We start from the raw sequence: 23047 nt of genomic DNA, 5'->3' as shown, positions 1-23047 counted from the left end.
TCTGAGTCCCACCTCCAAAGTTTCCAATTTTCTAGATCTGGGGAAGGACCTGAGAATTTGCATTTCTAATAAGTTGCCAGATTTTGTTGATGCTGCTGGTCTGGGGACCACACTTTGAGAACCAGTATTTTAAAAGCATTTAGTTTGCTTTGAAGGATGTTGTGAGTCTAAACTAATGAAATATTCTGATACATCCCAATAAACTAACCAAATAGTGAAACTACCCTAAAAGTATGAGTTCCTATTCTATTTTGATTTCCATACTAGAAGTGAATTTTAACTCATGGGGATATAAAACCATCAAGTTAAAGCTGAGTTTACCTTTTAAAATGTACTATCTTCTACCTTACTTTGGATACTGATTTAACTAACTTTCTAATGATTTTGCTGGGTGGATAATGACAGTACATAAGGCCATCTTTAACTTTACATTAGAATAAACCAGATTCCATTATTTAAGCCCACATGTAATTAAATTGAAAGCTTCAATGTCAATGAGAATTTGGAAATAAAATAGGAAATCCTTAAGGTAGTAGAATATCTATTTATTTTTTGATGTGCCATAGGAACTTTCATTTATTATTAAATGTATAGATCTAGAAGTAGTCATTTGGGACTATCTTTTGAGTATAAGATATCAAACATGTGCCTTGTTATTTCACCAGATCTACAAATGAGAAGTTCACAAGCACACAGGAACTTTCTTGAAGATGGAGAAAGTGATGGCTTTTTAAGATGCCTCTCTCTGTATGTATTCCTCTTTATTAATGGGTATAGGAAATACAGTCTGGCTTATATCAGAAAGATACAGTCCTTTTTATTATTTTAAAATTTTATTAGCTGCTCAAAAGTAAAAAAAAAAAAAAAATTTACCTTCTCCCTACCAAATGTCTACTTTTGGATATTTTAATTTCTTAAAAAGTAATATGCAGAACAGCATCGAACAGACTGTCAAACTACAGTGGGAAGGCTGGGGAGGGGAGGCGGGGGGTAAGAGATCAACCGAAGGACTTGTATGCATGCATATAAGCATAACCAATGGACACAAGACACTGGGGGTTAGGGGAGGCCGGGGGAAGGTCAAGGGGGGTAAAAAAAGGGGGGGGGGGGGACATATGTAAGACTCTTTGTAATACTTTAAGCAATAAAACAAAATTAAAAAAATAAAGTAATATGCAGCCCTGGCCAGTGTGACTCAGTTGGTTGGAGCATTGTCCCATGCACCAGAGGTCGGGGCACATGCAGGAGGCAACTGAACAATGTTTCTCTCTCTTTCTCTCTCCCCCTCCCTCCCACCTTTCCTTTCTCTAATATCAATAAACATATTCTAAGGATTTAACAATAAATGAAAGGTGATATCATACTAGTTTAATAAAACCCAAGCAAGTAGTTTTTTTCACAGTACAAAAACTTTCTTGTTAGGATTCCCTGATTTATGTTAAGAAATGTGTTTCTTAAGTATATGTTAATGTTTTGGGGATCAGATTTTTGTTTTTAGTTGCAAGGCCACATATAAAGCTGGGAAGGGTAGATAAGGCTATAGACTAATGAAGGCTTCATGTTCTATGCTAAGGAGGAATATCAACTCTATGCCAAGGCAAGGAAAAGTGGGCAGTTGAGGGAATGGGTATGTTATGTTCTAGGAAGGAATATCAAGCCTTCTGAGGATAAAGAGGGTTTTATCAAATTATGTGTGCTTGCGCTCCTGCAAGGAGTTATGATATGAGCCCTCCCCCCAAATTTCTCCCACCCATAAAAGAAAAAGAGAAAGAAAGTGGGTCTTAACACTTATTGGTAACTATTTATTATGTGTCAAATACCACGCCAAGCCCCTGAGTAGAACAGTATAGAAGTGGTTGCCCTCACAGTCTCACGCTATGTTCTGTCTCAGGTGTAACACTGCAGTAGTCCAAACCGCATGCTTCCTGTCATTTCTTGTTATAGAAATAGTTTCTTGATAGGTTTTATCAGATGAGAGTAGGGTCATATTGGAATCTAAATTTTTTTTTAATTAAATCTTTATTGTTCAGATTATTACAGTTGTTCCTCTTTTTTCCCCCCATAGTTCCCCTCCACTCGGTTCCCACCCCACCCTCTGCCCTTACCCCCTCCCCCACTATTCTCATCCATAGGTGTACAATTTTTGTCCAGTCTCTTCCCACTCCCCCCCTCTCCCCCCCTGAGAATAGTCAGTCCACTCCCTTTCTATGTCCCTGATTCTATTATATTCACCGGTTTATTCTGTTCATCAGATTATTTATTCACTTGATTTTTAGATTCACTTGTTGATAGATGCATATTTGTTGTTCATAATTTGTATCTTTACCTTTTTCTTCTTCCTCTTCTTAAAGGATACCTTTCAGCATTTCATATAATACTGGTTTGGTGGTGATGAACTCCTTGAGCTTTTTCTTATCTGTGAAGCTCTTTATCTGACCTTCAATTCTGAATGATAGCTTTGCTGGGTAAAGTAATCTTGGTTGTAGGTTCTTGCTATTTATCACTTTGAATATTTCTTGCCACTCCCTTCTGGCCTGCATAGTTTCTGTTTGAGAAATCAGCTGACATTCGTATGGGTACTCCCTTGTAGGTAACTGACTTCTTTTCTATTGCTGCTTTTAAGATTCTCTCTTTGTCTTTTGCTCTTGACATTTTAATTATGATGTGTCTTGGTGTGGTCCTCTTTGGATTCCTTTTGTTTGGGGTTCTCTGCACTTCCTGGACTTGTAAGTCTATTTCTTTCACCAGGTAGGGGAAGTTTTCTGTCATTATTTCTTTAAATAGGTTTTCAATATCTTGCCTTCTCTCTTCTTCTGGCACCCCCATAATTCGGATGTTGGTACGCTTGAAGTTGTCCCAGAGACTCCTTACACTATCTTCATATTTTTGGATTCTTTTTTCTTTTTGTTTTTCCGGTTGGGTGATTTTTACTTCTTCGTATTTCAAATCTTTGACTTGATTCTTGCGACCCTCTGGTCTGCTGTTGGAACTCTGCATAATATCCTTTATTTCAGTCAGTGTATGCTTAATTTCTAGTTGGTCCTTTTTCATAACCTCAAGGGTCTCACTAGATTTCTTGAGGGTCTCACTAAATTTATCAACGGTTTCTAGAAAATTCTTGAAAAACCTTAGAAGTGTGGTTTTGAACTCTATGTCCAGTAGTTTGCTTTCCTCCATTTCTGTCATTTGTGACTTGTTTCTTTGTCTCCCCATTTTTTATGCTTCCCTGTGTTGATAGAGTGGCTTTCTGTGTTAGGTGTCCTATAGGGCCCAGTGGCTCAGCCTCCCCAATTACCTGAGGTGGACACTCTTGGTGCACCCCTTTGTGGGCTTTGTGCACAGTCTTGTTGTAGTTAAGCCTTGATTGTTGTAGATATCACTGTGAGGAATTGACCTCCAGGACAGTTGGCAGTGAGAATCAGCTGTGTCTGCAGTGGGAGAACTTCTGAGCTGGAGACACCCTTCTGGGGCAAGACTTGCTTCAATGGGGCTTTGGTGCTCACTGAGTCTGCCCCCTGAGTGTGTCCCTTATGGATCTGAGGAGTTGTAATCTGGATGGTCCCACTCTGACCACTGGGTACACTGGCTCTTGGATCTCTAAGGAGGTGCTAATTTAGCCTCTGCCTGAGGCTACCCAGCAGGAGCTAGGGAGAGATTCCTCTTCTTTGTTTGGGGTTTGGAGGTGCCCAGATGAGGCCCAGCTGTGAAGCAATGCAAGCTGCTGTAGGGCCTTGGACCTTCTTTTGGAAGTCCTGGGTCTCTCTGATTCAGCTGCAGTTTGTTAGGTAATTTTCAGGTTGCAAAGGGCCAGGCCTTTCATATGCAAAAGCCTCTGCACACAGCTTGGGTGGGGCGGGGTCTCAGGGGATCAACAGGGTGGAGCAAGCAGCTATGGCTGCTCCCCAGTCCTACCCTAAGAGGCCCCGCGTCTCAGTGTCCCAGTAATCGCTGCAAGCACCTCTGAGAGAAAGCCACCCTCAAGTTCTGCCCGATGCCAGATAGTCCAGTTTCTCCCCGTATGAGTCTGGGTCCCCAGAGACTCACCCAGAACTGGAGTTCAGAGCAGTCAGGAGCTTGAGACTTCCTCCCGATTGAAAAAGACAACCGTGTCCTCAGCTGCCAGCCCTTTCGGCGCGCATCTCCGTACCTCTGCACTTTACTTCCGCACCTCCTCTGTGTCTCAGTGGTTTTCTCTTTCCTTCTAGTTGTAGAATTTCCACTCAGCCAGCCTTCCTGTGGTTCTGGATGATGTCCGTTTTGTCTTTTAGTTGTATTTTTGAACTGGTTGTGTGAGGCATCAATTTCCGGTGTTTACCTATGCCGCCATCTTGGTTACTCCTGTTATATTGGAATCTAAAAATGAATACCTTTTACTGAACAAAAGTCTTTAAAGACTGGGTGAGAAAATAAGGGTTTAACTTTAAAATTTCCCTTCCTTTCATTTCTAAACCTGCTTTTGACCTTGCTTTAAAAAGGAGAGTTTTTCTCTCTCGAGTATTTAGGATTTTTGTTGCAATTTGATAGTTTCATGAAAGCTAAATATGATAGTATCCTACATTTTAATAAAAAGAATTATTTTTTAAATGCTTTTCCCCCCTCAGTGATCTCATTTGACTCTTAGAACAGTGTACCCTGTGATAAGTAGGTAAATCAGAGAGGTGAGTCAGCTACCCCAAGGTTAAATATCTATTATATTACAATTCAAATCTCGGTTTTCAAATTCTTTATCTTCTACTCATTCTATTCTATCATAGCTGTTTGCTCTTTAAAAGATCATGATTTTTCCATGATTGCATATAGGATCACCTAGCCAGTCAGTGGAATCTGGTCTTCTGACCCTTATGCCAGTGCTTCTTTTTATTATATCACTTGGTTGATATGAAGTTGCCCTTAGCCTCCAGAATGGAAATTGGGTTCGATTCTGGTCAAGGGCACATGCCCAGGTTGTGGGCTCGATCCCCAGTAGGAGGTGTGCAGGAGGAAGTGAATGGATTGTTCTCTCTGATCATTGAGGTTTCTATCTCTCCCTTCCTCTCTGAAGTCAATAAAAATATATATTTTAAAAAAAGATATTTTAATCAGCCCTAGCTAGTTTGGCTCAGTAAATAGAGCATTGGTCTGTGGACTGAAGGGTCCTAGGTTTGATTCTGGTCAAGGGCACATGCCCAGGTTTCGGGCTTGATCCCCAGTAGGGGTTGTGCAGGAAGCAGCCGATTGATGATTCTCTCTCATCATTAATGTTTCTATCTCTCCCTCTCCCTTCCTCTCTAAAATCAGTAAAAAAAATACTATTTTTTAAAAAAGATATTTTCATCAGCTCAGTCGGCATGGCTCAGTTGGTTGAACTTTGTCCCATGAACCAGGGTCATCCCATGAACCAGGAGGTCATGGTTCGATTTCCAAACAGGACACTTGCCTGGGTTTCAGGCTTGATCCCCAGTAGTGGGCATGCAGGAGGCAGCCGATCAATGTTTCTATCTCTCTCTCATTCTCCCTTCCTCTCTCTGAAATCAATAAAAACATTTTAAAAAAATACTTTAATCATAAGAAAGATGTAATTTTATCTTTACTAAGATGTGCTGTAATGGGTGCAGAATACTTCATGATAGATATACTCTTATAAATTGAATTGTAAGTAAATTATGGCAGATCAAATATTTGAAATGCTCTAGAGAAGCTAACTTCTGGAAGCCTGTTGTGAATCCCTTTATAAAACATGATAATTTCATAATTTACCTATTCTATACCTTAATTCTGAGATATTGGGTTTTCTTAAAGCTAGTATCATCATAATAACTTGCAAAATAATACATATAAAATTTTATAGCAGTGTCTAATTTATAGGACACTTTCATTTTTCTTATCTCATTTAGTAATTTAAAATTACCCTTGACAATAATTTTTTAATTTTATACATTTAACAAAAAGCCAGTATGTCTGATTTTTTTTTAAGTTGCAAAAGTGATGCAGCCATGTTACAGAAACTTGAGAAATGGAGGGAAGGGTTTCATACTACCCTAATATCTATTTTTTCTTAACTTTTTTTTAAAATTTAATTTTAATTTATTTTTTAATCCTCACCTGAGGATATTTTTCCATGGATTTTTGGAGAGTGTGGAAGAGAAAAGGAAAGACAGAGAAATATCAATGTGAGAGAAACACATGGATTGGTTGCCTCCTGCATGAGCCCCAGCCAGGGCTGGAGAGGAGCCTGCAACCCAGATACGTGCCCTTGACCAGAATTGAACCAGAGACCCTTCGGTCCCCAGGCCAACGCTCTATCCACTGAGCCAAACCGGGCAGGACCCCTAATATCTATTATAATAGTTCCTTCTCCGAGTATATTTTTTTTAAATAGTTTTAAAGGTAGTAACCGTAAAGCTTTAATTAGATTATTAAACTAAGTACTTAATCTTGATTGCCTTTAATTATTAAGAATCTCCTGTTTCTTATATTATGACATTTTAACATGACTAATTGTTGATACTTCTTTCTTTTTTTTTTTTTCAGTAACTCTGGGTGGATTTTAACCACAACCCTTGTCCTCTCCGTGATGGTATTGCTCTGGATTTGTTGTGCAACTGTTGCTACAGCTGTGGAGCAGTATGTTCCCTCTGAGGTAGGTTTAATTCTAATACGCCATTTGAAGACTGTGCCACATGATTAATCATTTTAAATGCCTATTTTCTCTCATTCTTACTAAGAGAATGGGAGAAGATTTGGTGGTTTCAGTCACATACCTGGGGGTTGGCACACATGAAAATTACAGGTTTGCAGCACAAGCATCACTGTTCCAGTTTTCTGTAAAGCTAACTACCGTAGTTACATACATGTTGGCTAGTTTAAAGTGTTTCTCTCCCTGGTTCTTTGAGGCTTTTCAAAACCTGTTGACATCAGTTTCTAAGGTGATATTTAAGAAAGAAGTCTTGTATGCCCACTTAGCATTTTAAACTAATTGCCACAAATTTTAAAGAGTAATTGCTGCTTTAGAAGCAGCAAGGCCAGCGCGTTTGATTTTGAGTTCTTTTGTTCTGGAATCTAACCCTGAAAGAGATAGAAAACTATTATGAGTTCCTTGATAATGAAAATTTAATTGACCCAAGAAATTTGACTTTTAAGGTAAAGGAGTTTTATTTTGGAAAAGTCTATAATTTGATTATTCAATTTAGCTTTCAAAGAAAGAATTATTTATATAATAAATATGGGCTAACTCAACTCCAAATGAAATAAACTTTAGTTCTCTTGTGCCTCGAAAGTGCAATAGAAAAAGAGTGAAAAGAAGGAAGGAGGAAAGTTAAAATAGACTCTAATAAGTAGTTGGCATGTGCCTAGCATGGTGCTTGAACAGTTTTATCTTAACAGACTATAAAGATATGTTTTAATATAAGGTTTATGCATGAATAATTAAGATTTATATTTTATATTTTTAAGATATGTGATACAAGCAGCTAGAAATTGGAACAGGATAATGTTGATAACTAACACTTATATAGTTCTGTAAATTTTATAAAGTATTTTCATATATCTTACACATCCAGCAGTACTCTACAGTATGTTCTATTTACTTTATAGATGGCTTAGCAGGCTTACAAAGCCAGTTAACCTTCCTGGGATTGCACAGCAGTGAAAGTATTGAGGCTGGAATTAGCTCTTATCTTTTGATTCACAACTCCTGTGTTTTTCCTGTTACCATCTTCCCTATGGCTGATAAGGATTTTAAGTGGTACAAATAATAAATGTTTAAAGTGTTAAGGAAAGCAGACACCATGTGCTGGATTGTCAGATAAGGCTTTTAGATAACGTGGATCTTGATCTGAACTTTGAAGAATGGGTAGATATGAATTAGTAGAGAAGAGGGTAGATAATTTTCCCAGGTACAGACAAGAATAAGCTGATTATCAGGGAAGTACTATAAGGAACTACCTTGATTAAAATAATTTAAATTAGGGGAATAAACCAAATGGATAAAATTAAACAGGATCAAGAATTAAAGTATTAGAGATTGTGTAAATTTCTGTAAAACTCAACTGCTTATGATAGGAATATACTAATGACATCTTCTTGCTCCATTATTTGTGTTATTTTTAGTGCTGATGTCCATATTTTAGTCATTTCATTATTTCTGATAAAATGAAATTACCCATCTTACATAGGATTTTCGTTGCCTGTTACTTCCTTTAGTTACCCCATGCACTCTAAATCCTATGGCAAAAAAACTACAAAACCATAGTAGTAAATCTTTGTTGACCTCTCCACCATGTGGCACTTTATTCCTTCCTTTTTACATCATTAGTTCCTTCTCCTTACCCCTAGGTTAAAAAAAAGAAAGAAAAAGATACACATAGAGATTGGTCTGATTATTGCCAAGAAATACTGAATGGCTGGCCTCAGGTGAAATTTACCTTGATAAATCCACCACAACCTGGATTCTGGTCCCCAGGCCTACTGACTAAATTGAGCATTTTCTATCCAAATAGTTTTAAATGGACATTTCATTGTTTTCCTCTCTTACCTCTTTACCTATGAAAGCGATCTCCTATTCTGGTGTTGTTTAGACATATCAATGCCGCTCATTGTGGTTTTGGTTATATCTTACAGATTTGAGGAAATTTCCTTTCAGAGACTTGATCTCTCTTTTCCTTTTAGGTGTTGTCTCTGCTGTGATAAATTTTATTTTGATTGTATAGCTTTAATTCTGTGAGAAATTCTCTCCCCTTATTTTCAAATTCTTTGGGGAACAACTCACTTTTCCCACGTATGCCCCCTAGATTCCTGTGATCATAGAGTCTAAAGAATCACCACCCATATAGAGTTCTCTTGGCACCTGTTACATTTCCTACAAATATCTGCCTTGCGATGTTACTTTCTTGCTCCTCTCTAGAGCTCTTCTTCCTATACTTAACAATTAAAATTATGGCTATAACCTCATGGAGCTAGACTTTTCTAAGAAGATACATTTTCTAGAAAAATGTGTGGAAAACAGCCATTTGGAATCATTCATTTTAGGCTTTACTTTGTATGTGAAACCACACTTTGGCTAGGTATTAATGTTGTGTTCAACCATATATCCTATCCTATATAATAAAAGCCTAATATGCAAATCGACTGAATGGCGGAATGGACAGCAATGCGGGGGCAGGGCCAGCCACTCACTGGCTAGTGCCATTCCCTGATTGGCCTGCGGGTCGCCTCCTGCAGAGGGAGGCCAGACGGCGGCTTAGGCCTGTCAGTCAGACATCCAACAAGGGCTCCTAGTCTGCAAAAGGGCACAGGCTGGCACCCCCCCACCCCCGAGTGTACGAATTTTCATGCACCAGTCCTCTAGTTTTATTATAAAAATTCTTTATACTTAGGGTAGAAATTTGTAAAGTACATATAAAGAAGCAGAAAAGAAATCACTCATCCTATCATACAGAACTATTGTTGTGTTGTCATTAGAATGGATTTATTTTTAGTATAAATAATTTTTAATACATATTAAAGTTTTGTTTCTTGTTTAAAAATATTGTAGTATAGGTATTCCTTCTCTGGTGTTTTCTTTGTTTACTGTAAAAATAATGAGAACTTAGCATTAGAAAGTTGTTTGGATTTTCTTGGCCAAAAGCTACCTATTTTAAACTTTACTTTCTTTATAAAGCCTTTTCATTGATTTTTTTTATTAGAACATAAATTGTTTCTGACCCCTCTCCATAGTAACATGAGACTCCATTTTAACTATCCTATATAATAAAAGGCTAATATGCAAATTGACCAAACAGCAGAACAACCAGTCACTATGAGGCGCACTGACCACCAGGGGCAGACTCTCAATGCAGGAGCTGCCCCCTGGTGGTCAGTGCACTCCCACAGGAGGAGCACCTCTCAGCCAGAAGCCGGGCTCACTGCTGGCGAGTGCAGCAGTGGTGGTGGGAGCCTCTCCCGCTTCTGCAGCAGTGCTACGGATGTCCGACTGCCGGCCCAAGGGAGCGGGCCTAAGCTGGCAGTCGGACATCCCCAGAGGGCTCTCAGACTGCAAGAGAGCACAGACCGGGCTGAGGGACCCTCGGAGGGCACGGCACCAGGCCTCTAGTACAAGTATAACTCATCTGTGAGCAGTATTATTTAGATTGTGTTATGTTATTTACATATATGATCCTGTGTGCTTATGGGAAATCATAAGCCTGCTGGGAGAATGTGTGTCTCTTAAGTACAGACCTAGTATCTTGGAGCTTAAGCATCCTATATAATAAATGGCTAATATGCAAATCAACTGAACAGCAGAACGACCGGTCACTATGACTTGCACTGACCACCAGGGGGCAGATGCTCAATGCAGGAGCTGCCCCCTGGTGGTCAGTGTGCTCCCACAGGAGTGCTGCTCAGCCAGAAGCCAGGCTCATGGCTGGCAAGTGCAGCAGCAGTGGCGGGAGAGGCTCTGGTGGTAAGGAGTGAGGGGTCCCGGACTGCGAGAGGGCACAGGCTGGGCTGAGGGACCACCCCCCACCCCCTGCCTCTAGTGCACAAATTTCGTGCAACATGCCTCCAGTGAAATATAAAAAGCTTTCTTTGCAGTCACTACAAACAAAGCTTAAAATGGTTGTAATAGATATCTGGAATGTGGTCTTAGAAATTTATGAACAGCTTTATTTTTCTTATTTAGGAAAGCTCTGAAATAATTTATTTTTAACCTGCTTTGCACATAATTAGATATTCATCATATATCATTTGATCATAATGGCCAAAAAGAGTTGGCAAAGAATTTCATTTCCTTTGTTAATCTTAAAGCAGTGTCATTTTGAGTGACTTGATACATAAAGATTTTGATCTTCTTTTCTCCACATTTTTTCCTCTGTTATTTCACATTTGTGATGTCATTTTTGAAACTTAATGGGATGACACTTTCTCTTGTTGAGTTATCTATTTAAAATAATAAAGAGTTGTCATTCCATAGTGGTCCTTGTCAGGCAGATCAAACAACATATAAGGACAGGGGTTAGCAGTTTTGGATATTCCTTTTTAGAGATCAGGCAGCCTCAGAACGTTGTTACAGCAACAGATGTTGATACACATCAGGGGTAGAGAACATTTGGTTTCCCAAAGTCATTTGGTCTGGCCCTGCCAAGGCATTAGGGGTGAGTTAATTAAATGTTTGAGCAAATATAGCTGACTAATTTTTTAAGTTGATAATTTTGTGTGGCCCTGGAATGATGCTATAAATATCCCAATGGCCCTTGGAAGAAAAAAGGTTGCCCACCCCTGCTATACATGCTGCTTCATTGTTATCTCTTTATATGTATGCTGCCTTTTTCTTTGTTTGTCAAAACCATGATCATCTGATTTCATGTATTCAGTTATTAGAAAACTCCTAATAACATTAATGTTATTGAATCTCATATATTTATGGATAATTTATTATGTGTCAGACCCTGTTCAAGGGATTAAAGGTACAATGAAGAATAAGATCAAGAAGGAACAAAGTTTAAGGCTTCTAAGGGTCAGGAAGTAGGGTGAAACATGTCTTAAACTATAATAAACATTATTTTCTTCCTCTTACAAAAAAAAAGACTAAGAACGTTGCCATTTAGAAGCTTTAAGTCTCATAAAAGAGTCAGACAATCAGAAAACAATATAAATGCCATAGCTTTTTAATCCAAATTCTGTTAAGAAACTGAGTTTTAGAAAAGATTTAAGTAAATAACTTATCAAAGATTACATAACTGATTAGTGGCAGAGCCAGGCCTAAAGCTCAAATACATATTAATACATTAAAAATATTTTTTTAATTAAAATTTTTTAACTTTTAGAAGTAATACATTAACATAAATTAAATCTTCCTCTTCCTCACTTCTGAGATAAACTACATCCAATAGGTTTTTTTAAAATATGTTTTTACTCGGAGAAACCAAGATGGCGGCATAGGTAAACACCAGAGTTCGCTGCCTCGAACAACCACTTCAAAAATACAACTAAAAGACGGAACGGACATCACCCAGAACCACAGGAAGGCTGGCTGAGGAGAGACTCTTCAACTAGAAGGAAAAACAACAGCATTACGAGGCTTAGAGGAGGCGCAGTGTGGAAAATTTCAAGGTACGGTGGTGCGGCGGTGCGCGCGCAAAGCGGGCTGGTGGCTGAGGGCGCGGTTGTCGTTTTCAATCAGGAGTGAGTCTCAGACTCTGGGCTACAGATCCGGGCGAGTCTCTAGGGACCCAGACTCAAACGGCAGAAGCGGGACTGTCTGGCTACGGTCCCTCCGAGGTTTGCAGCGGTTGTGGGGACAGAGAGGCAGAGCCCCTGGAGACGGACTGAGAGTGGCCATAGCTGCTCCCTCCCCCCGCCCTGTTGAGCCCGCCCCGCCCGGGCCCTGCGCAGAGCCATTTGCCAATCGCCTCAGGCAAAGGCTGGTCTAGCGCCTCCCCAGAGGACTGAAGTTTTCCACACAGGTGATTCCTACAGCCAGTCGGCCTGGTGGTCAAATCCCTCTAGTGTTAACTACAACAATTAAGGCTTGGCTAGAACAAGACTGCGCACAAAGACCACAAAGGGGTGCACCAAGAAAGCATAAAAGATGCGGAGACAAAAAAACATGACAGAAATGGAGGATATGGAGCTAAGAATCGCAATTTTGAGGGCTTGCAAGAAACTTGTGGAGAGCCTCACGAAAACTAATGAGACCCTCGATGCTACGATAAAGAAATTAGAAAGTAAGCATACACGGACTGAAATAAAGAATATTATACCCAATAGCAGACCAGAGGAGCACAAGAATCAAACCAAAGATTTGACAAAAAACACCCAATTGGAAAAGCAAAATGAAAAAAGAATCCGAAAGTGTGAAGATAGTGTAAGGAGCCTCTGGGACAGTTTCAAGCGTACCAACATCAGAATAATAGGGGTGCCAGAAGATGAAAGACAGCAAGATATTGAAAACCTATTTCAAGAAATAATGGCAGAAAACTTCCCCCACCTGGTGAAAGAAATGGACTTACAGGTCCAAGAAGCGCAGAGAACTCCAAACAAAAGGAATCCAAAGAGGACCACACCAAGACACATCATAATTAAAATGCCAAGAGCAAAAGACAAAGAGAGAATCTTAAAAGCAGCAAGAGAAAGAGACTCAATTACCTACAAGGGAATACCCATACGACTGTCAGCTGATTTCTCAACAGAAACTTTGCAGGCCAGAAGGGAATGGCAAGAAATATTCAAAGTGCTGAATACCAAGAACCTACAACCAAGATTACTTTATCCAGCAAAGCTATCATTCAGAATTGAAGGTCAGATAAAGAGCTTCACAGACAAGGAAAAGCTAAAGGAGTTCATCACCACTAAACCAGTATTATACGAAATACTGAAAGGTATCCTTTCAGAAGAGGAAGAAGAAAAAGGTAAAGATACAAATTGTGAACAACAAACATGCATCTATCAACAAGTGAATCTAAGAATCAAGTGAATAAATAATCTGATGTACAGAATGAACTGGTGATTATAATGAATCAGGGACATAGAAAGGGAATGGACTGACTATTCTTGCGGGAAAGGGGAATGGGAGATTCGGGAAGAGACTGGACAAAAATCGTGCACCTATGGATGAGGACAGTGGGTGGGGAGTGAGGGCGGAGGGTGGGGTGGGAACTGGAAGGAGGGGAGTTATGGGGGGGGGGAGAGGAACAAATGTAATCTGAACAATAAAAATTTAATTAAAAAAATAAAATAAAAAAATAAAATAAAATATGTTTTTACTGATTCAGAGAGGAAGGGAGAGGGAGAGAGAGAAATATCAAAAGATGAGAGAGAATCATTGATCGGATGCTTTCTGCACATCCCTTACTGGGGATTGAGCCTGCAACCTAGGCATGTTCCCTGACTGGGAATTGAACCTTGATCTCCTGGTTCATAGGTCGACACTCAATCACAGCCACACCAACTGGGCTAAGCCAGTAGTTTAAAATTTTTTCCAAATAGTTAACATTTTTAAAATTTTAACTTTTGGTTTTGTTTCATTTTGTTTTGTTTTGCCAGCTTTAGACATTATCTAATGTCTTCTTACTGGGATGAGGAATTAAGTGGTTCCCTTTATACTATCTCCCACCTCACCTCCATCTCTTCACTTGCTTTCATGTTGATGTTTGAAATCATTCTCACAGTTCTTGGTTGCTCTTTCAAGGTCTTTAAATGTTATTAGGTAGAGTTTTTCTTTCACAGTACCCCAGAGCAGATTATCACATGTTAATTCTGGGTTTTAAGGAGGCCACACAATATTAGATCCATGTCCAGTCCATCAACCACTGAATCTGTCTGGAGGGCATTCTCTTAATGGAAAAATATAAGGTACTGGGTCATCTCCTTATTGCCTTGAACAGTAGTCAGCAAACCATATCGGAAACATGAAACAAGGAAGCAATCATCATGGCAATCACTTTTTTTTTTTTTTTAATCTTTATTGTTCAGATTATTACATTTGTTCCTCTTTTTTCCCCCCATAACTCCCCTCCTTCCAGCTCCCACCCCACCCTCCACCCTCACTCCCCACCCGCTGAGTTCATCCATAGGTGCATGATTTTTGTCCAGTCACTTCCCGCATCTCCCACACCCCTTTTCCCCCAAGAATAGTCAGTCCATTCCCTTTCTATGTCCCTGATTCATTATAGTCACCAGTTCATTCTGTACATCAGGTTATTTATTCACTTGATTCTTAGATTCATTTGTTGATAGATGCATATTTGTTGTTCATAATTTGTATCTTTACCTTTTTCTTCTTCTTCCTCTTCTTAAAGGATACCTTTCAGCATTTCATATAATACTGGTTTGGCGGTGATGAACTCCTTTAGCTTTTCCTTATCTGTGAAGCTCTTTATCTGACCGTCAATTCTGAATGATAGCTTTGCTGGATAAAGTAATCTTGGTTGTAGGTTCTTGGTATTCAGCACTTTGAATATTTCTTGCCATTCCCTTCTGGCCTGCAAAGTTTCTGTTGAGAAATCAGCTGACAGTCGTATGGGTATTCCCTTGTAGGTAACTGACTGTCTTTCTCTTGCTGCTTTTAAGATTTTCTCTTTGTCTTTTGCTCTTGGCATTTTAATTATGATGTGTCTTGGTGTGGTCCTCTTTGGATTCCTTTTGTTTGGGGTTCTCTGCGCTTCTTGGACCTGTAAGTCCATTTCTTTCTCCAGGTGGGGGAAGTTTTCTGCCATTATTTCTTGAAATAGATTTTCAATATCTTGCTGTCTCTCATCTTCTGGCACTCCAATGACTCTGATATTAGTCCGCTTAAAGCTGTCCCAGAGGCTCCTTACACTATCTTCACACTTTCGGATTCTTTTTTCATTTTGCTTTTCCAATTGGGTGTTTGTCGAATCTTTGGTTTGATTCTTGTGCTCCTCTGGTCTGCTATTGGGTATAATATTCTTTATTTCAGTCCGTGTATGCTTACTTTCTAATTTCTTTATCGTAGCATCGAGGGTCTCATTAGTTTTCGTGAGGCTCTGCACAAATTTATGGCAAGCCCTCAAAATTGCGATTCTTAGCTCCATATCCTCCATTTCTGTCATGTTTTTTTGTCTCCGCATCTTTTATGCTTTCTTGGTGCACCCCCTTGTGGTCTCTGTGCGCAGTCTTGTTCTAGCCAAGCCTTAATTGTTGTAGTTAACACTAGAGGGATTTGACCACCAGGCCGACTGGCTGTGGAAATCAGCTGTGGGAAAACTTCAGTCCTCAGGGGAGGCGCTAGTCCAGCCCTTGCCTGAGGCGATCGGCAAATGGCTGCGCGCAGGGTTTGGGCGGGGCGGGCTCAACAGGGCGGGGGGGAGGGAGCAGCTATGGCCACTCTCAGTCCGTCCCCAGGGGCTCTGCCTCTCTGTCCCAGCAATCGCTGCAAACCTCGGAGGGGCCGTAGCCAGACAGTCCCACTTCTGCCGTTTGAGTCTGGGTCCCTAGAGACTCGCCCGGATCTGTAGCCCAGAGTCTGAGACTCCCTCCTGATTGAAAACGACAATCGCGCCCTCAGCCACCAGCCCGCTTTGCGCACGCACCCTCACCACCGCACCGCCGTACCTTTAAATTTTCCACACTGCGCCTCCGCTGAGCGTCGGAATGCTGTTGTTTTTGCTTCTAGTTGAAGAGACTCTCCTCAGCCAGCCTTCCCGTGGTTCTGGTTGATGTCCGCTCCGACTTTTAGTTGTATTTTTGAAGTGGTTGTCCACGGCGGCAGTCTCCGGTGTTTACCTATGCCGCCATCTTCGATTCGGCAATCACTTTTTGAATATTTTTATTACCCCAGAAAGAAAACTCATACTCATTCGTAGCCACTCCCCATTTTTTCCCAAGCACCACCACCACCACACCACCACCCCAGCCATAGGCAACCAATACGTGGTCTCTGATGGTTGGCCTCTTTCACTTAGCATGATGATTTCAAGGTTCATCCATGTTGTAGCACATATCGGTATTGATGGATACTTAAATTCTTAAAAGTGCTCTTTATTCAACATCTTTTAAATGCACCTTTCCGATACTAAGTATTTTCATGTGGTTCTTGCTCTATAATCAGTCACTTATCCTCTTAGTAAAGTCAGCACTTCAGTGTTTCACTCATGACACAGAGATGTATTGCTGTACGAGTTAACAACAAATCTATCCTCTTTCTTAGTAAATACTTTTCATTCAGCTTTTCTGCTTTTAGGAGATAACCTACATCTAAATAGACATACTTTCAAAAGATGTTAGGCATAACTGTTATACTCCAGTGAGTTTTATAACATTTGCAGTGAATATTTTATGCTTTAATTCTTTTGTTGTTTTACTATTTTCTTGGATATGATAATTTAAGGAGCTTTTATATGTTTGTGAAGACCTTTCAGTGTTAAAATGTTTCATGTAAATTCATTGTTCTCACAGCCTTTTAAAATAGCACATATTTTCCAAATATATTAAGTTAAAACATTTAGTAGCAGAGAAACTTATTCCAAATCATTAGACAAGTTGGTCAGAGAACTAAGATCTTGAAGGAATGGATCACTTAAAAAATCAAATATCCCAAATAAGTGCTCTTGGTATGACCACACTAACTCCATTTAAACCTGAGCAGTTTTTCTTGATCTCTGTTGTTATGCTTCTAAATATTTTAACGTGGGACATGTGGAAAAGTTTTCTTTGCCATTACTGGCAGCTGAATCACCTATCTGTAACACTTTGAGTAAAAGCATTCTTCATTCTTGAGGACATTTATAGAATTTTATTTTATTTTATTTTATTACAAAATACCCGTAGATTAAATTGTTATTGAAGACTTACTTAGTGAAGTTTCTAATTATCCAAATTCTAATATGCATTGATTTTCTCTTGCAGAAGCTGAGTATCTATGGCGACTTGGAATTTGTGAATGAACAAAAACTAAACAGATATCCAGCTTCTTCTCTTGTGGTTGTTAGATCTCAAGTGGAAGATCATGAAGAAGCAGGGCCTCTACCCACAAAAGTGAATCTTGCTCATTCAGAAATTTAAACTTTTTCTTTTTTTTTTATTAAGAAAAGTGTAATAGCTATCTAAATATTCATTTCTCATAGAGCTTTTAAAATTGGTTTCATTGGATATAGGGCTTAAAAATCACTATAAAATGAAAATAAATTTACCCAAATCTGAGAAGACTATATTTGCTGTAATTTTTTTCTAGTAATTTAAGAGATGGATATTTGGGATTGTATTATTATTTTAATATCTGTAGCTTCTTTATTATTTGCATTGTTTTTGTTTTCCTATTTAGCCACATTCTATGAGCTGATCATTGTTTTTCCCCACCTCTCACCATGATACCATCAATCACTTTAGTGATTAAACTGAATATTCAGTAGGATATGATGCTTCTGCTCAGAAATGGCCCACAACTTGTAATTTGAAGTTTAGCAGGAAATGCCCTTACACTACATTTTCAGTTGTATTGAACTGAAATCATTAAAATTTTATTTGAATAATTATGTGCCGAAATTTGAGTTAATATACTCCTGATTTTCCAGATCTTTCCTCTCACCCCTACCCAATCTAGACAAAAATTATGAAATGTTCTATTAATACCTATTGCTGTGGTAGTAATACATATTGCTATACAATATGATGATCAGGAAACAAACTGAAACAAAAACAATGTGGTCAGAAGTGCTTTTTTTTAAAAAAAATCCTCACCTGAAGATATTTTTCCATTGATTTTTAGAGAGAGTGGAAGGGAGGGAGCAAGAGAGAGAGAGAAACATCAACATGAGGGAGACGCATCGATTGGTTGCCTCCCGCCGCCCCAACCCAAGCCAGGGATCAAGTCTGCAACCAAGGTACATGCCCTTGATCCAGAATTGAACCCGAGACCCTTTGGTCCGAGTGCTGACACTCTAACCACAGAGCAAAACTCTCTAGAGTTAGAAGTGCATTTTATATTATTGCACAGGCTATAGATTTTTGTTGAGTCTTTCCCAAGAACTATTTTTCTCTATTAGAAAGCATATCAAGTATAAGCTTAAAGATATTTTCAGAGAAAACTTTTCATTTTGACAGTAAGAATTAGACTAGATTTCATTTGGCAAAAGCTATTACTATTATTCCTTTACGTATAATAATACAGATTTTAAAATAAGAGTGATATCTGGTAACATAGATAACAGAATCTTAACGTGATTCGGTTTTATTTTACCATGAAATATTAAATAACTTTGCAAACCAATATTCCTTACACATAGGAACATTGTTGGCAACTGAAGTAGTGCTTTTTGACTAAAGAGTGGATTGCACACTTACCTTTCAGCTTAGTCATCAGCTTTCTCCGAGTCAAAAAAATACAATAACAACTAATCAAGTAAGACACTGGTCACAAAATACAGGTTTTAGTTTTTAAAATAGTTTGTCTAGATTTGAAAGATGGATACTTAGAAGATATGTGCACACATCCAGGTGTGGAAGAGAGGTGTAATTATTAAAGAGTTGTCAAGCAGTCATCATCTCTCATTCTTTGTGAGAAAACAGTTATAGAACACAGGGATTGGGAGTACACCTTTTAAAAAAGCCTGGTTGTCTCATTTCCCAGCCATGGTTTGTGTTTAGTGTCAGGTACAGGTTTACTTGAAATACATCCAGTGAAGAAAACCTCAGATCAGTGAGGGAGAACTATACAAAATGCTGCAGATTTGTAGGAGTCAGCCCACTGTTAGGAAAGCCCTCCCTTATGAAAACAGAACAATAAGAGTAATATCTAGATAAGAAGGACAACTATATGATTGTCCTGTATTCTCTCACCTACCCTTGGTTTTGTTTTTCTTTGCTTCCTGAATATGGTTTTCCCTGAGATATCCTCAATTGTCTTGAAAGTATTGATCTATCCCTCTCCCTTCCTCTCTGTAAAAAAAAAAAAAAATCAATAAAATATATTTTGATCCAAGTGCAACAAACTTTCCCCTTTTCTTTATAATTCCTGTATGTGAAAACCCAATCAATCCTGCCCTCTTTTTTTTTTTTTAACCCTAACCCTAACCCTGACCCTGACCCTGACCAGTCCTGCCCTCTTTTATATTTTAGCATGATTAAACCAGACTGACATTTTCAAAAATTAAAAAAAATTCTCCCCACCAAAAAAAAAAAGACATTGTTGTCAGAAATGCTCACCTGTTCAAATTAAAATAATGGACTCAGAGACAGAAGTATGGTGAAAACGAGACCATACTTAATAAGTTCTCAAGAGTGGGTGTCTATCTGGTTGTACAGGCACACATGGAGTGGTGATCACAGCCTATTTATCCCCCTAGGGTGCGAGAGTCCCTCCTCCGGTTCCTCATTGGCCGAGTACTATGGGGTTAATATTTCCTCATATGTCGCCTAGGTCTTATTGTCTCCCATTGGGACATTTAAAAAATTGGGCTGAGGCCTTTCCTAGTTGTCTCCACCTCCCTCTATCTATTGGAGGCGGGTGCCTTGGGGGTTTCCACCGTGGTGGTGGCTCCCATACACAGTTCTTTGTTCTTATGTCCTCTTCCCTCCGCCCTACATTCTGTTTGCCCTGGGGAAATTGAGTAACTGTTTCCATTAAAAGTTGGCTATGCTGGAGATGGATCACAGAATCCTATTTCCTACAATTGTAAAAAATGCTTGACTTGAAAATTCTAACAAAAGCAATAAAGCTGAGCCTTTGGTCCTCTTCTCCTAAACAGCTAGTTTCAACTTCTGTGCTGCAAGAGTTTTTTAAAACATGCAATACCTGACTATTTAGTCAGGGACACTGACCTCTCTTTCCTTACGTCAGTGGTCGGCAAACCGTGGCTCGCGAGCCACATGTGGCTCTTTGGCCCCTTGAGTGTGGCTCTTCCACAAAATACCACGTGCGGGTGCACACATACAGTGTGAAGTTGACTTAAAACTTTAAAGTTTATTAAGTTAATTTTAGGGAACGTTGTGGAGTGAAAGAAGATGTAGTGTCAAGGATTGAGAAAGGTATGTTGAGATGGTTTGGACATATAGAGAGGATGAACAAAAGGAGATAGACGAAACAAGTATACAAGACGAGTGTGGATGGGAGAGTTGGAAGGGGTTGACCTCAGCAAATGTACCTCAAATCAGATTGAGGACGTTTTTAGCAAAGGCCAGTTTAGGAGTACCCTCATTAAGTTAATAACAATGTACCTACCTATATAGTTTAAGTTTAAAAAATTTAGCTCTCAAAAGAAATTTCAATCGTTGTACTATTGATATTTGGCTCTGTTGACTAATGAGTTTGACGACCACTGCCTCAGGTTGTCATATTAAAAAGAGCACAACAGCCAACAATAGCCGTCCAGTGTGAATGAATCGAAATTATACCTGTTTTTTTTGTCAGATTGGCAAAAAATCTTTTTTGGTGCGCAGAATTTTAGTAATTACTAGTCGTTTATGGGTGCCATGAGGTGAAAAAACGTTGAAAATCGCTGTCCTAAAGTAACAGTTTAGCCTTTCTTGAATGGGCCCAACTTCACTTGTTTCCATAAGACAGGTATCATGTAAAAAGCATCTTCTTGAAAAGTTTATCTTGGTCCTAGGCAAAATCTCAAGGCCCTTGAGTCTCTGGTCCAAACCTCCCAAACTCCTTAGGTCTTTGGTTCAGGCCCCTAGGGTGAGACATACTAATTCATGCAATTAAATAGACAGTAGTCACCATAATGAATGATACCCAGTCTTTTCACAAAACTTCATGGATACCTTTTATTTATATACTCAAGGCCCGGTGCACAGATTCATGCACCGGTGGGGTCCCTCGGCCTGGCCTGCAGGGATTGGGCCAAACATCCCCCAAGGGGTCCCGGATTGTGAGAGAGCGGTTCTCGGGTGATGCACCCCAAATCAGGCTCCCTCCTCTCTGGTTCCGGGTACGTCACCCAAGAACCAATGCTGCCAAGTCACTGCAGCTCAGCAGCTCCTGCATTGAGCATCTGCTGCCTGGTGGTCGTGTGTCATAGCTACCGGTCAGATGGTCACTTAGGCTTTTAAATATATAGATATTTTTAGTAAATAAAAATTATCAGATCATCTAGTCTATCTTGTCTCAGAAATTTCTATGATGCAATATCAAATTATTATTTCAAAACATATGCAACAACCATAATTTGATATCTAAATGTGACTTCTGTTGGTGATAAAGTCACAGGTACTGCTAATACTGCTCTCAATTGTTGCCTCTGTTCCTAACTAAAGGAAATGCTATATTTCAGTTAGAAGTTAGTGAAAAAATGATTTAATTTTTTCCCATCCAAGTTCACTGAACTCCTGGTTCAGAAGTTGCCTGATATTACTTTGTCATTTTTAAAAAATATATTGTTACTGATTTCACAGAGGAAGGGAGAGGGAGAGAGAGAGAAACATCAATGATGAGAGAGAATCATCAACTGGCTGCCTCCCACTGGGGATTGAGCCCACAACCTGGGCATATGCCCTGACCGGGAATTGAACCATGACTTCCTTGTTCATAGATTGATGTTCAACCACTGAGCCATATCAGCGGGCTTGCTTTGTCATCTCTAAGAGTAGAATATTTGTTTGTTCAATTCTAAATTATTTGGGCTTCTTTTACTACTTCTCCTATGCTTTTTATACTTTAACTAGAGGCCCGGTGCACGAAATTTGTGCATGGGAGGGTTCCCTCAGCCCAGCCTGCACCCTCTCCAATCCGGGATCAGGCCTAAACCAGCAGTCAGACATCCCTCTCACAATCCTGGACTGCTAGCTCCTAACTGCTCACCTGCCTGCCAGCCTGATCACCCCTAACCACCTCTGCTTGCCGACCTGATTGCCCCCAACTGCCCCCCCTGCCAGCCTGGTCACCCCCAACTGCTCCCCCCCCCCTCCCCGCCAGCCTGGTTACCCTCAATTGCCCCCCTTGCCACCCACCACGCAGCCTGCTGTTCAGTTGTTGGTCATCCCTCACTAATCCCCCTGCCGGCCTTGTCGCCCCACGCAGCCTGCTGTTTGGTCGTTATTGTGATGGCATCCTGGACAATTTGCATATTCCTCTATTATTAGTATAGACTGTTTTTACAACATTGGAACAGAAATAATTGAAAGCTTGGATGCAAAGAAATTAGCAATGGATTAGAAATGAGAGATTTCAACAAAAGCTCTTGATAATGTTACCTCAAGATAGACCATCATGCATTCATTGGAACCCCACCTCTGTTAATTTAATAATGCTTAAGTCTGTAAACGTCAGTCAAATTTGGATCACCTGCATTAAACAATATTATAGTTCTGTCTTGTAAAAGTGTCTACTTATATAAGGTATTTCACAAGGGAATTTGTCTATTGATTCCTGTGACTTTTGCAAAGCTCTTTCTAGCACTCCCGCTTTCACCTTAAATGGGTCCTTGCAACATCCCCCTAGAAGAGCAGGATGGGGTCTAACATCTCCATTTTGGAGTTAGGGAACAGTCTCTGAGAGGAGAGGTGGCCAGCCAGGGCTCGGAGACTTGAGGAATGCATAGGAGGAGTGATGAGCACTGAGGTGGGGACAGTGCCTCATCTCTATCCAGGTCTGGAAGCAGATCTCCAGGTCCCTGGGTCAATCTAATTG

The 23047-nt window shown here is 39.7% G+C and overlaps 1 protein-coding gene across 1 annotated transcript in view; it reads left to right on the top strand.

Moving 5' to 3' along the window:
- TMEM59 (transmembrane protein 59) overlaps positions 1 to 17948 on the top strand; it is a 29391-nt gene extending 11443 nt beyond the window's left edge. The window contains exons 6-8 of the mRNA XM_070405191.1: positions 666 to 747; positions 6511 to 6619; positions 17326 to 17948. Of these exons, the coding sequence (XP_070261292.1) occupies positions 666 to 747; positions 6511 to 6619; positions 17326 to 17481 (347 nt within the window). The 3' untranslated portion in view covers positions 17482 to 17948. The remainder of the gene's footprint in view (positions 1 to 665; positions 748 to 6510; positions 6620 to 17325) is intronic.
- Positions 17949 to 23047: the final 5099 nt, after the last annotated feature.

This window comes from Myotis yumanensis, unplaced genomic scaffold (genome assembly GCF_028538775.1).
Source record: "Myotis yumanensis isolate MYYU_CA2020_CCGP unplaced genomic scaffold, mMyoYum1.0.hap1 SCAF_2, whole genome shotgun sequence".
Taxonomy (NCBI): domain Eukaryota; kingdom Metazoa; phylum Chordata; class Mammalia; order Chiroptera; family Vespertilionidae; genus Myotis; species Myotis yumanensis.
The sequence above is the reverse complement of the archived record's forward strand: the minus strand, read 5'-3'. Positions and strand labels throughout refer to the sequence as shown.